The sequence below is a fragment of the Ceratotherium simum genome, chromosome 11 (assembly GCF_057802395.1).
Source record: "Ceratotherium simum simum isolate JZ-2026a chromosome 11, ASM5780239v1, whole genome shotgun sequence".
Classification (NCBI taxonomy): domain Eukaryota; kingdom Metazoa; phylum Chordata; class Mammalia; order Perissodactyla; family Rhinocerotidae; genus Ceratotherium; species Ceratotherium simum.
In genome coordinates, this window is record NC_141910.1 from 56,189,465 (window position 1) to 56,204,293 (window position 14,829).

Consider the following 14,829-nt stretch of genomic DNA (forward strand, 5'->3'; position numbering starts at 1 on the left):
GGAGAACAGAAATATTTTATAGCTTTGTAAATAGAGTTCCCGAACAAAAAATATATATCCTGAACCTAAAGTCCAAAATTTTTAGATTGATATATAAATAATTACGTGGGAAAAACAAAGGACAATGATTCTAATGTACACACTTAAATCCAGACCTAATCCTCTTCTTCCACCCTCTCCATACGCCCTGGATTTAAGAATAGCACATGCTACAACAGAGTATAGATTACACATATATAGAGCGGGCAGGGGCAGGCTGTTTGGATGATTATAAATGAACAAAGATAACCACAGTTTTTAAACCAACTGAAAAAGGTTTCAAATGATCTCTTAGTACCTTTTTATTTACGTGTTTTAAAAAACCATCTAATTCCTCTTGTCTCCTTTTTTCAATCTTCTTATGTGAACAAACTTTTTCTATAATTTTCTTCTGGAGAGGATCTGCCACATGGTCAACCCATCTTTTATATAATATCTCTTTTCTTCTTGCATTTAAGAAGTCATGATGTTGTAAATACTTATCTAGTTCCTAGCAAACAATGATAGAAAAGAAATAGATTATCTTAAATCTTTCTTGTTCTAAAATTTAAACTTCATTTACATTCCTAACAATAACTAACAAAGTCATTCATTAATTCAACCATTTATTTGGCTTCCACTGTGTGATACACACTATACTGGAAACAAGGAACACAGAGGTAAATTAGATAACATGCTGCTCTCCCTGGAGGGACAGACTACAAAACAAATCTACAAAGCAATGGGAGGAGGGACAATATAGCAAGATACATATATATATATATATAAAAGAATTAAAAACAGGGACTCAAACAGATACTTGTATACCAATGTTCATTGCAGCATTATTCACAATATCCAAAAGGTAGAAACAACCCAAGTGTCCATCAACGAATGTATAAACAATATGTGGTAGATACATATAGTGGAATATTATACAGTCATAAAAAGGAATGAAGTTCAGACACATGCTACAACATGGATGAACTTTGAAAACAATATGCTAAGTGAAACAAGCCAGACACAAAAGGACAAATATTGTAGGATTCCACTTATATGAAATATCTAGAATAGGCAAATTCATAGAGACAGAAGTAAATTAGAGGTCACCAGAGGCTTGGGGAGGGAGGAATGGGGAGTTATTACTTAATGAGAATAAAGTTTGGTTGGGTGATGAAAAAGTTTTGGAAGTAGATAGTGGTGATGGTTGCACAACATCCATCTATTTGGAAATAGTGATGATGGTTGCACAACATGTGAATGTAATTAATGTCACTGAACTGTACACTTAAAAATCATTAAAAATAGCAAATTACCACAATGGGAAAAAAATGATTAAACTTTTTAAAAAAGACTTCTAAAATGGGAGACATTTGGGATGAGCCTTAAAGAATGAGGAGTTATCTAGGAAGAGAAGGGATAGCAGAGAATGAGGAAGAAAAATATTCTATGGGGAAAAAAAAAAGACAAGAGTAAAGAGGCAGAAGTGTAGCACAATCTGGTCCAAATGGCAAGTAGCCTGCAAAGAAAATGCCTGATTTAGACTATAAACTAAATCATTCTCACCAAAACTGCTCATCTACCTTTCATCTAGCAAATGAAATAATGTGATTACTAGGATCAACAACATGAAATTCATAATGAAAAAAGTAAAATATAAGAATCCTGAGAGATTCTCTCTAACTTCAGGTCATAGCACACTTCAACCATTCTCAATGAATAGTTCCTTTCCTTTTTAAACAAATTTAAAGGAAATTCTTCAAAACAAAAACAGATGACCTACCCCAGTGTTTGGTATACTTCACATAGCCATTTGCTGTGTCTGATAATTATGCCCATCCTGCTACAGTTAAAGCCTTGTTCTTACTAATGTAAACCTGAGTAATAATTGGTCAGTATGTTCCAATAACAGTTCTTAAAGCTCTTAATCATACATGACGACTCCACAGAAGCCCCACTAAGAAGAAGGAACAAATGAGTAGGGGGAAACTCTTGTAAGTTATCTGTGCAAGAATCCCCACAAAGAACAGGACGAGAGGAAGTCAATTAGAGCAATCTCAAAGATCTCTTAAGGTTAATCCTAGGGGCTAATAAGTGTTTTTAATTCTTTCCATTTTCTATATTTTCTAAAATTTTTATGATGATGATGCATTACATCTAAAATAGAACAACAAAATTTAATTTTTGACATACATTTCGTAGCCAATTCTTACCTTAATTATATAATTTTCTCTATATAATATTGATTGAGTAGCTGCATCAATATCTTCTTTAGCTAATACCTGAAATAACAGGGTAAAATTTTGAAAATCAAATCTTAAAAAAGTTAAGTTATTAATACTACCTGGACTCATAATGTTTTATGTGACAGACATATCCCTGGAAAGTTCTCTGTAAATCCGGTTTTTCTACCTCAAGTCATATCATCAAGTACTTTTTTAAGAGTATTTGAATCTTTCTGCTCTCAGATACAGTTCATTCTAGGGCAAAAAAATAACTCAGGTCACAGACGTTTTGAGTCCGAGCATGGTCAGATGACTTGCCCAGAGTCACATGGTAGGTAGAACCCATCTTTGTTCACATCCTATAAAATGCTTGTACCTTCATGGGTCAAAATAGATATAATCAGGCCTCTATTTGAATTCATTTAGGCATTATAGGTATCAAATATTAATAATAATTTTTAATGAACAAATCACATTTTCAGATTTTAAAGCAACACAGTCTTCAGGAAATAGTTCATAACATTAATTTTTTCCATTTTTATAACAAATCTTCCACAATTAAATATCTGTCAGAAAATACAAGAGGTTAATTTCTAGCATACATGTGAATGTCATTAATGTCACTGAATTATACACTTAAGAATAGTTAAAAATAGCAAATTTTATGCTATATATATTTTACCACAATGAAAAATTATTAAATTAAAAAAAAAACATGCTCAAAGTTGGAGACGTTTGTGATAGGCCTTTGAAATCCTCTCATAATTACACAAAAAATAAAATATTCTCAAATTAACTGTCATTGGAAGTAGTTGTCTTCATTTCCACTACTTGTTTCTAGAACAGAGAAATGAAATCTCAAAATCTAAGAACTAACCTTTCTTATTAACACCCAAGGAAATTAAGGCTCATGGGAGTTAAGCAACAACTAGAAGCCTAGAAAATATTGCAGTGAGCCAGAATTTCAACTCAAATGTGTCTAACTCCAAATTCATTTTCTTTGTTCTTTTTGCCTCACGTAGTTGCTATTCCTGGCAAATCTGCTGTTCTCAAAACCAAGATGGGTACTGAATTAATATTCTAGAAAAAATATAAAAAACAACAATCTGAAGAACTGGAGACTGACCAAAAGCAGGGAGAAACTAGAGGGTAGTCAACATTGGGAAAAAGAGAACAGCCCTGGATAAGTTTTTAGTTTTTTATGGACTTTTGTCTAAGAGCAGGTCTCAGTGAGAACTAAAGGAGGTGGCTGAAACTCAGATAGAAACATGCAGTTTTACAGATTCAAGAATTAGAAGACCAAGTTCAGGGCAACTATAGGAGCTGGAAAGTAAGAGAAGATATATACCCAAAAGGAGAAAGCCATAGAGTCAATACCATGAATTCTGCAAATAAACTCTTACCAAATCTCCAGCTGACCCTTGAACTATGTACGCACAAGGCAGACTCCATGCAGCCCTGCTAAAGCTAAAAAAGACTAAACAGTGATTTCACCTGCTGCCAACCACAGGCAAGGCAAAGTTTGGAGTTTGAGTTCAGTCCAGTTAACTTCCTGCTAAAACGAAAGCTCAGTATTCTTCAGAGGAACCTAACAGAATCCAGAACCTTTACAATGTATCATTCATAATGTCCAAAATATAGTCTAGCATTACTAGACACACCAAGAAAGAGGAAAACGTGACCCCTACTTATGAGAAAGGCAATCAATAGAGACAAACTCTGAGATGGCCCATATGTTGGAATTAGCAGACAAAGATTTTAGGTCAACTATTATAGCTGTGCTTAAGAAGTTAAAGGAAAATATGCTCATAATGATTGGATAGAAAATCTCAGCAGAGAAATAGAGACTATAAAAAAGAACCAAGTGGAAAATATAGTTCTTAAATTTAAAAACCAAACAAACTTCAGTGGGCTTAATAGCAGATAAGAGATGACATAAAAAGAGTCAGTGAACTTGAACACAGATCAATAGAAATTATCTAATCTGAAAGAGAGAGAGAAAAAAGATTGGAAAATAATAGAGCTGCAGTGATTTAAAAGACAATAGCAAAAGGTTCAACAGGTGGGTAAGTGGAGTCCCAGAAGTGAGAAATAAAAGAACGGAGCAGAAAAAAATGTTTGAAGAAATGATGGCTGGGATGAGAACTTGCACTTTCAGACAAGATAGAGTAACAGGGAACAGATTTACCCTCCCACCTTTAAAAAAAAAAAAGAGTGAAACAACAGTTTTCAGGACATTCGACATCAGGCAATGAAGAACAGTGGGTCCTGAGAAACAGAAAACAAGGTGAGCCCTGTGATAGCTCAGTTCAGCGCCTGAAAAGAATTTCCAGACTGTGGCACAGAGAGGAGGAAATCAGGTGGAACCCAGCTGTCTCCCTGAAATGAGGGAAGCCAGGAGTCTGGGGAGGCCAGGGCAGCTACAGTTCATAGGGCAGAGTACCAGAGGGAGAAAAGTTACACAGAGAAAGAGATTGGGTATTTGCAGAGGGTTAGATCTGTAGAGAGTCCCCCTTGAGTCTTCTGCTGAACGTTCAACACTACATGCAGGGGGGGGAACTACCCAAAGAAACACTGGCAAAGAAGCACCTGAAAGGATTAGGGGGAACAATCCCTAGAGGTCACACAGCCCCAGGAGTTATTCCTCTTAACATCAGCCAGAGTGAAAAACCCCATGGTTCAAAAAGCATACAGTTGAGAACTCAGAGGGGTTCTGTATAAGTACTGAAGCAAAATTAGCCATATGCTAGACGCTGCTATGGTCCTGCCTAACAAAGCTTGGAGGCGAGACCCAAAAGGATCAGACTATGTCCAAATGCATCCCAGAACAAAGCTCAGGAATATTTATGGGAAATCAGAAATATCCAGCACTCAACAGGGTAAAATTCACAATGTCTGGCATCCAATAAAAAATCACCAGGCATACAAAGAAGCAGGAAAATTTGACCAATAATGAAGAAATAAATCAATTAAAATTGCCCCAGAAATGGCACATATGAAATAATTATTACACTAGGACATTAAAATAGTTATTATACCTGTAGTTCTTAAGTTCAAGAAGCTAGAAGAAACAGCAGAAGTTCTGAGACAGGGGAGATATAAAAAAGACCCAAATAAAACTTCTTGGGATGAAAACTACTACATCTGAGATTTTCAATACACCGGACAGGCTTATCGGCACATTCAGTGTTACAGAAGAACAGCTCAGTAAACTTAAAATCATAACACAGAAGCTGTCCAAAATGAAAGGCAGGGGAAAAATACCTGAAAAAAATTAACAGAGTATCAGTGGGCTAAGGGACCATTTCAAGCATGCTATTATACATGTAATTGTATTTCCCAAAAGGAGTTGGGGGAGGAATAGAAAAAATATTTGAAGAAATAATGGCTGAAAAATTTCCAAATTTGTTGGGAACTATAAGTCCACAGATAAAAGAAGTTCAGTGAAATCCAAGCAGTGGAGAAATTGGAACCTTCATACATTGCTGATGAGAACGTAAATGGTACAACCACTGTGGGAAACAGGCAGTTCCTCAAACATATGTTAAGGGGGCCGGCCAGGTGGGATAGTGGTTAAGTTCATGCACTCCAATTTGGTGGCCCAGGGTTCACAGGTTCAGATCCCGGGAGCAGACCTACACATTGCTCATCAAGCCAGGCTGTGGCAGCATGCCACATACAAAATAGAAGAAGACTGGCACAGATGTTAGCTCAAGGCCAATCTTCCTCACTGAAAAAACAAAACAAAAATGTATGTTCACACAAAACTTGCATACAAATGTTCATAGCAGCATTATTCATAATAGCCAAAAAACAGAAATGATCCAAATGCCCATCCACTGATGAATGGATAAATAAAATGTGGTATATCCATATAATGAAATATTATTTAGCCATAAAAAGGAATGAAGTACTGATACATGCTACAACATGAATGAACCTTGAAAACAGTATGCTAAGTGAAAGAAGCCAGTCACAAATGACTACATACGGTATGATTCCATTTGTATAAAATGTCCAGAATAGACAAATCTGAGAGAAAGTACATTAGTGGTGGTCAGGGAGAGAAGGGAATGGAAAGTGACTGCTAAAGGGTATGAGGTTTCTTTTGGGGGTGATGAAAATGTTCTGGAATTAGATAGTGGTGATAGTGGTGCTAGTTGTGAATATACTAAAAATCACTGAATCATACACTTTAAAGTAGTGAATTTTATGGTGTGTAAATTATCTTTCAATAATAAAAGCTCAACAATAAAATAACAAACAATCCAACTTAAAAATGGGTAAAATATTTGAGCAAACACTTCACCAACCAATATATATAAACAGCAAGTAAGACATGACAAGATGCTCAACATCATCAGTCATTAGGGAAATGCAAATGAAAACCATAATGAGATGCCACTATACATCTTTCAGAATGTCTCAAATTAAAAAGACTACACATACATACAAAAAAAAAGACTGTACCAAATGTTAGCTAGGATGTGAAACAACTGGAACTCTCATACACTGCTAGTGGAAATGTAAAATAGTACAATCACTTTGGGAAGCAGTTTGGCAATTTCATAAAAAGTTAAATTCATTTACCATATGACCCAGCTATTCCACAACTAGATATTTACCCAAGGGAAATGAAAGTATATGTCCAAACAAAGACATGTACGTGAATGTTCCTAACAGCTTTATTGGTAATAGCCAAAAACTGCAAACAACCCAAATGTCTATTAACAGGATGAACAAACTAGGGTGTAATAGCATTCAGCAAAAAAAGGAATGAATTATTGATACATGCAACAACATGGATGAATTGCAAAATAATTATGCTGACTGAAAGAAGCCAAACAAAAAGATACATGCTGTAAGATTATATTTGCATAAAAAATTTTAAATGCAAAATAAACTATAGTGACAAAAAGAGGATCAGTGTTTGCTTTGGGGACAGGCAGGGAGGGAGGGATTACCAAGGGACACAATAAGGAAACTTTGGGAGTATCGAATATGTTCATTATCTTGATTGTGGTGATGGTTTCATGTGTGACTACATATGTCAAAATTTATCAAACTGTACACTTTAAATATATGCAAACTTATTACATATCAATTATACCTTAATAAAACTGTTTAGAAAAAAAGAAATTACAATCTAAAAAAACCCACAAAATATATAAATTTGGGTGATGCAGCTAAAGCAGTGCTTCAAGAGAAACTTTATAACTTTGTTATATTAGAAAAAGTATATAACCAACGACCTATGATTCCACCTTAAGAAGCTAGAAAATAAAGAGCAAAGTAAACATAAAGTTAGCAGAATGCAGGGAAAAATAAAGAGAATGAAATAGAAAACATAGAAAAAAAATATATTTAGCACAAGCCACTTCTTAATGCAACTACTCAAGTATAAACTTCAAAATGCCATACTATTGTACCTCCATAAAAGAAAGTGGCTGTGGTTCCAACCATTCTTTTGATCTCTTGAGCTTGGGAAGTTTGTTAGTTATCAGATCATCACTGTCTAAATTTTCCATTGTGGTCACCAATGACAGAGCCCCTAGAAAAACTAAAAAATTATTTAGTAATGAGAATTCACAATCATCTTATTTTCTCTTTTATTTAATTAACACTCAATACTTGTGACCACGAACAGACATGGAATGGACTCTGAACATTAGCCACCCACGCTTTCCCTAACAAAAGAGGCCTTCGCCATGGGCTTCTGCCTTTGTCTTCAGTGCCAGCCTCCTCGGGCACGGCAGGTTCTCTCTGGACCCAGCCGCGTCCCCCTGGAATCCCAGGCTTCCCACATCCTCCTCCAACGTAGCTCATTCCAGCCGGTGTGGCACTTATCAGCCTGGCCTCTAGGAGTCGCATTTGCAGTTTTCTGACTTGGAATGAGGAGAGTTGCAACTTTCTGGGCACTGAAGCGCACACAGTCTGGGATGCCTACACAAGGAAGGGAGGGGCTTCTGGACACAATTTGCCTGTCTTCGAGCTTTGAGGGGCCCAACCTCCCCGCAGCCCCCCCAACCCCACCCCCCAGGACTGTATCTGAGGGAGAAGCTGTCATTAGGGCTCGCGCCCGTTGCAGGCCTACGGGACCCACGACCCCGTCCCTTCCCTCCCATCCCCGTCAGCAAGATGCGTGCGGCCTCCGCCCGACTTGGCAGGTGGCTGTAGGCCGCGACAGGCACCTCAGCTCCTCTCTCGAGACTGGCAGGCCTTCGGCTCCCCTGCAGCACGCGGGGCCCCGCCCGACGGCGCGCGGCCCCGGAGTCGTCGGCTGCGCCAGGAGAGTGAGGCCGCCCAGGCCTGCGGCCCAGTCCGCTCGGGCCGTCGCCTCGGAATGCGAGAACGTTTCGCCCCAGTGTCGCCGCACGCAGCCCCCGCGGCCCCTCCGCGGCGGACGACAACGAGTCCCCGCGGCGCGGAGGCAGGCGGAGCACTCCAAATTCCGCGGGAACCCGCCCGCCGCGTCCCTGAGCCCCGCGCAACTGCGCTCCCGCGGCCCACTCAAGCCGAGCAGGAACCTGGAAGCCCGTAAGGCCGCGCTGGTGGGCAGGTCGTGGTTTGCGAACAGAGCCGCAGCGCTTCTCAGTGACGGGCAGCTATCGCAGCCAATAGCTGGGCACGTCGCCCCCTCGCCCCGCCTTCCCCCGCGTCCGTTGACTGGCGGCTGCTCAGCACCCCAGCGCGTGGTGGAGCTCTGGGTCTTGCGCTGCCTGCTTGGTGGTTTCCGCTCTCGTCTGCCCCGCCGCGCTCCCCGAGCCTTCCGTGCCTCCTGTGCGTTTCCCCAGCTGACGGGGCTGGACATTAGCCCCCTCCCTCGCCCCTAGTCCCGCTCCGGGGAACCCCCTGTGGGCCAAACTGCTTGAGTATTGGTGGATACTAGACGATGGCCACCATTTTCACTCTTCGTCTTTTCAAAGTACACACGCTCATAATGAAACTGTCCTAAGTGTCTTAGGGAGATTTGTAGTCACGGGGCTTTTAAAATCTAGTCAGAGCTGATCGTTTCAACTGCAGTTCCCTTTTTCATAGCTAAGGGAGCATGAGCCATCTGCACAACTTACTGTTAGATACCCTCCTGGGAACGAAGCATGTGGACAGTGCAGCCCTCATCCACCTCCAGGAGCGGAGCCTGTGTGTAGCATCACCAGGATTTACTGTAAGAAAAAACAAGTTTGGGCATAAGAGTTTTAAACTTTTTCTGTAAAGAGCCATAGTAAATATTTTAGGTTTCCAGGCCGTATGGTCTGTGTCACAACTACACAACTACTCTGCAGTTGTAATGGGAAAGCAGCCATAGACAATACATAAAAGAATGGTGTGACTATGTTCAAATAAAACTTTACTTATGAACACTGAAATTTGAATTGCATGTAATTTTTACATATCATAAAATATTCATTTGATTTTTTTTCCAACTACTTAAAAATGTAAAAACCATTCTTATCTTGCAGACCTACAAAAACAGGCAGTGGGCCAACTTTGGCCAGCCCACCGTAGTTTGCCAACTCCAAGTCTATTTAATCTCTGCAGGTAATGCCCAGTGATGTCCAAACACTTGTGAATGGATTCGCCAAGAACCCTTTGCAAGCCAGAAGAGAAGGATTGTATTTCAAGGAAAAAGACTACAAATGTGTCCGGGCAGATGACCATTCTCTTTATGCTAAGAATGTGAGTGAGTGAGATTTGAAGACAGCTGGATAAAAACCGTAAGAAGAGAATTTGACTTCAATTTTCTGTGCCCACCCCCCCCCCCCCCGCATCCTATCTATAAAACAGATTAAGCCCATTACTGTAAAGGCAATGTTTGAGACAGCAGTCTAATACCAGGAAGGCATATGTAAAAGAAAGCACTAACAGAGAGCCTGGTTTCAAGAACGTTCATTCCAGAATCTATCAATTGAACCTTGCCTGAACTGTCTCTCTCCACCAAGCCCATGCTTCATACTCTACATCCTCCTGCTTTAAAAAAAAGAAAAAATGGTATCACTCTTGTGCTTAAAACCTCTCTTGGCTCTCTGGTGCCTATAAGGAATTAAGGAGATGATATTCACATTTATTTATAACCCTATCTTATGGGTTAAGCACACTTTATCCACATTATAAACTAAGTAGCCTTATTTTACAGATGAGGAAACTGAGGCTTAACGAGGTTAAATAACTCTTCCAAAGTCATGCAGCAGAAAATGGAGGTGTCCAATTCCAAAATGTATTACCTTTCCATTACATCAGTTGTTCTCATTGGGATAGGGGTATATTACAATCAATTGGGGATCTTTTTTGAAATACACATGCTGTTATTACAACAGTCTGAAACTTTTTGAAAATAGAAGTGAGTCCAAAAACAAATATATGAATATATGGAAGTCAGGAAAATGTGGCTGGAGTGTGATTGCTAGTCTTGTGATTAGAACCGAGCAGGGCACTCTGTTTTATTCTTATCCAGGAAAACACTGGTGTGGTTGTTGTGAAGACCTGCATGTATCTTCTGGTGGCAACTTACACTGAGGGCATGTATCCTAGTGTTTGTGTGGAAGCCACAGAGAAGCTGGGTAAGTTTGTCACCCAGTGTCCTGTCTTCATTCCCTATGGTAATCAAGTCTTCTGACTGCAAGTGACCCAATCAAATCAGCTAGGGCAGAAAGGAGGAATTTATTGGAAGGATACTGGGGTTACTTACATAACCACCGGAAGGATGGAGTGCAGCTGAGCCACAGGGAAAATGGATTGCAGAGACTGGAACACTGCTAGAGTGCTTCTCTATTCTCTGCTTCTAAGAGGGTTAGCTTTGTTCTGTCCCATTGCAAACTGCCTCCTTTCCTGCCTGGTATCATGGCCAAGCCTCACATCCTACCTCTTAATTTCTTTGAGGACCCTTATTTGACCACTCTTGGACTATGTGGTTTACCCTGATATCAGCTCTGGAGGTGGAGGAGGCAGCAGGGTGAAAAAAACAGAGATGTAGCTGCTGGGGACCATTATATATAAAGGGACCTTTTATAGAAAAAGAAATTACTTTGTGCTAGGGAGCCAGCTTGTTGGTGTGCACTGCTTTCCCCTTCCATGTCTGTACATTTTTGAATAAAGATCTAATAGAGAACTAACTGAGAAATTACATCTGAGAGTCGAGCTTAATAAATGATAAATTGTGTTCATGTTTAGATTTTTTAATCTAAATTTCTAAAAGTAATTTTTTTGGAGTTGGAACCCTCCTTTGAAATAGTAGAAGCCTCTTCTACTAGTGAAGAAAGCAGCCATTCCTTAATTATTTCAACAAATACTCAGTGAGGATCTACCATGAACACTCCACTATCCTAATAAACTAGGAAATCAAAGCTGCTTAAGAAATAGCCTCTGCCTTCCATGACTCTATACATGCTGTCCTATCTGCCAGAAATATCTTCCTTTTCTGTCCCTGCCCCTTCACATCTGGTTGGCAAATTCCTTATAATCAATAAAGACCCAAGTCAGATCTTGGGCTTCTCTCCACTGTGCTATGTATTTTATGCATACCTTTATTATTACCACCACTAGAGTTCTTTGTTTACCTAGACTGTGAGCCCCTAGCAGGCAAAAATTGTGTTTTAATCATTCTCCTATCTCCAGTAACTAAGACAGCGTCTAATGTTGAGTAGGCAATTAATTAATACATGTTTGATGAACAATTAAATGAATGACTTCTGCCCAGCAGAATCAGGCAAGGGCTCCAAAGAGCTGAATCTTAAAGGATTAATCGAGAAATTAAGTACCATTACAGAAACTACATACACACACACAAATGTATATTTGCACAGACCTTCCCAGTTGTCATAAATGGTTCCCTGGCATGGATTGTCATAAACTCTGCTATACAGCTGGCAATGAGGTATTCTAGGAGCAAACAGGACTGAGCCTGAGCAAAATCCACCCTAGGAAGCGTCTAACAGAAGGGGTGAAATCCAACCCAGGAGGGACAGGCAATTACAACCACCAAGGAGCTTTTCAGAGCAGGTGTCAGGATTTGAGGTAGGTTCAGTTTCAGCAGGGTAGAGCAGGAGCAGGAGGGCAGAACAGAGACATGTAGATCTGGGCTAATTATCTAATTAAAGGTATACAGAAAATGAGGCTAGGAAAATGGACAGTTAGGCTGTCAAGAGGCCAGACAATCCTTTCACCTGGGGCCCAGGGCTAATTCCCCAGGTCTCGTGTAGAGAAGACCAGAGAAGTTACCTGACCACTGTAATGTAGATTCTGTGGCTGGCACTAAATCTCACTCATTGAGATTCTTGCTTAGGGCCACAAAAGACTCCAAAGAATGTGTACTAGTTAGAAGGAGACAGCTGACATCATGCCACTAAGATCCCACTGCTCTGGGAAGGGATATAGGCTATCTTAGAAGTGGCTGGATGCTCATGAGGGATAGGTGAGGCTGATACCCACTCAGGAGCCAGTTACGTGTCTCGTTACTTCTGTTTCCTTCACTTGTTTTTCTTTTAATTATATTTTTCTCTATCAAAAATTTATATGTGATAATTATAGAAAATTTCGGAAATAATTATGACTATTTACATTTTTTTATTATGAAAGACTCTAGGAGTATAATTGATGTTTATATATATATCTATCTTCCCTACCAGACAATGAACTCCTTGAGGGCAGGGATTGGGTCTTAACTATCCAGGCATCATTGTGTCTCCAGTACCTAGCACAGTGCCTAGCACATGGTAGTCACTCACCAATGTTTGTGGGATAAATAAATAAATGAGTCACATTGTGATGAGAATTTGCTGCTCACAAATAATAACCATGTTCTGTTTCTTTTAGGAGAATATCTAAGAAGAAAAGGAAATTAAGTCATCAGAGGACTATGAAAGACAGCTTTTATTATTTTAGAAGAAAACTATAGATCCTAAAGAAAAAGTAATGCCTTATTTTGTGGTTGAAAAACACTAGGCAGGAGATACTGAAAAGGAAGAATGAGTTAAGGGAGCAATTTTTCTTATTTCAAGAGATCCTCTTCTTTAATTGGAATTATTTGATCAACTTTACTTGTGTTTTTTTAAGTGTTGGTCATTGGCATGAATGTGAGAGCACTGATAGTTTCATAGGACATATCTGTTGGTAGATTCCTCCATGAGTCTCTTGTACTCCTGCACATCTGGCTGGGTATGCCAAGAATGCAGGCCCTAACCACTCTACATCCAGGCCATTTCTCAGGGTTATGTTGCAGGAAGCGACCTTGAAAAATGAAGTAATGTCTCCCTTCAGAACAAAGTAATATCTCCCCTCAGAACAAAGCTTGCTTACTGCTTGCTATAAAAGAGGTAGAACACTGAATTCAGTGTTCCTGTGCTGTACTGCTGCTCACTACATGTATGTAACGCAGCTCACTGGTCCCTGTCACCCCTGTGGGACTTAGGCAGAAGGGGAACCAATGCAAAGGCCACCCTACAATGGGCCACTAGTCAAGGTATTTGATGGACATTCCACACTCCCCACCATCTTCAAGCATCTGATTTTATTGAACATTGGAAAGGCCTTTTCAAAAATCAACTCAAAAAGACTTTTTACTCTCCCTCACTTCCTCCTAGTCCACACAACTTAGTATGGTCAATGAATGAAACCTTCCCGAGAAAGGATTCATCTCCTCTTGGTCACTTCCTGGGTGATGATCAGGACAATAGGGTGGGGTGTTATATAACCTATTTTGAAAATTCTGGATTCCACCCTGACCATTCCTGGGCATGATACATTTTTCTTTCTCCTAATGTCAACCTCAGGCCAGCTTGGTTGGTACACCCTCAGATGTCCTTGGGGAGGGAACACCTTAGACCACTGGCATCAAATCTTAGATCCTTTGCAGTTCTTGATATTATCAAGCAACAAGGTGCAGTGTTCTGAATTCCAAAAATCTGCTGAGGCAAGGTGTCTTTCATTAGTGTTTATAAAATTCTCCCATTTTCAGGTTTTGTGTACAGCCTTTCAAGGAGCTTACTTCCAACATTATTCTTTTTCTGAGCTTGGATGGCAGGAACTCCAGATTTGTTCTTAGTGTTCAACCTTACCACTAGTCCATTCATTCATTTATCTATTCAGTTGCTTGATTCTTTTTTGAACAGGAGGTGAAAATACATTTAAAATTCACTTATTTAGCATTCATTGAGTAGCCTACTGTGTGCTAGGTACTGGTGATACAAAAGTAAACAATATATGTACCCCACCCTTGATAGGATTACAATCTAGTGGGGAAGGCAAACTTGTAAATGAGTCACATTACCATGGGATAAATGCTGTTAACAGATATAAAACAAAGAACCATAGAGTACAGAGTCTGCAGAGACTAATGCATTCAGGAGCCTGAAAATGGTGTTTGAAGTGAACATGGAAGAATGAGTAAGTATGGAAGATAGCAAAGAGCATTCTAGATTGAAGGAACAGCATATGCAAAGGCACAGAGTCATGAACAGTGCTGTTGTGTGGAAAGAATGATGAGTTCAATGTGGCATGTGCCCAGACTGCCTTTGAGGAGTTCAGGCTGTGAGACCTAAAGGTCTTATGAAGTTGTCTAAAATGAAAAAATATGTCAGCAGGGCCTGTGGTG

General features: G+C 39.7%; 2 protein-coding genes across 6 annotated transcripts in view; one reads left to right on the forward strand and one right to left on the reverse strand.

Annotated features, from left to right (window-relative positions):
• The window catches only part of LOC101396490 (protein FAM228B), a 24,247-nt gene extending 14,857 nt beyond the window's left edge, over nt 1-9,390 (reverse strand). The window contains exons 1-4 of one of the 5 annotated variants that reach the window (XM_087437089.1): nt 9,314-9,390; nt 7,673-7,803; nt 2,232-2,300; nt 338-529 (exon numbers count right to left, since the gene is read on the reverse strand). In XM_087437089.1, the coding sequence (XP_087293215.1) occupies nt 338-529; nt 2,232-2,300; nt 7,673-7,803; nt 9,314-9,362 (441 nt within the window). In that variant the 5' untranslated portion in view covers nt 9,363-9,390. The other 4 variants (XM_087437092.1, XM_087437093.1, XM_087437090.1 and 1 more) reach the window with 4 other exon arrangements.
• Nucleotides 9,011-14,085, forward strand: PFN4 (profilin family member 4). The gene is made up of 4 exons (XM_004418284.3): nt 9,011-9,408; nt 9,783-9,920; nt 10,696-10,801; nt 13,053-14,085. Exons 1-4 carry the CDS (start codon nt 9,292-9,294, stop codon nt 13,079-13,081), a joined length of 390 nt encoding a protein of 129 aa, XP_004418341.1. The 5' UTR covers nt 9,011-9,291; the 3' UTR covers nt 13,082-14,085.
• Nucleotides 14,086-14,829: the final 744 nt, after the last annotated feature.

Bases quoted from the DNA above. Each gene is read 5' to 3' on its own strand.
- PFN4 (XM_004418284.3), top strand. From the start codon at position 9,292: ATGAGCCATCTGCACAACTTACTGTTAGATACCCTCCTGGGAACGAAG. The intron at 9,409-9,782 runs GTAAGAAAAAAC...TAATCTCTGCAG, and splicing joins TAGCATCACCAGGATTTACT to GTAATGCCCAGTGATGTCCA. The intron at 10,802-13,052 runs GTAAGTTTGTCA...TGTTTCTTTTAG, and splicing joins GGAAGCCACAGAGAAGCTGG to GAGAATATCTAAGAAGAAAA.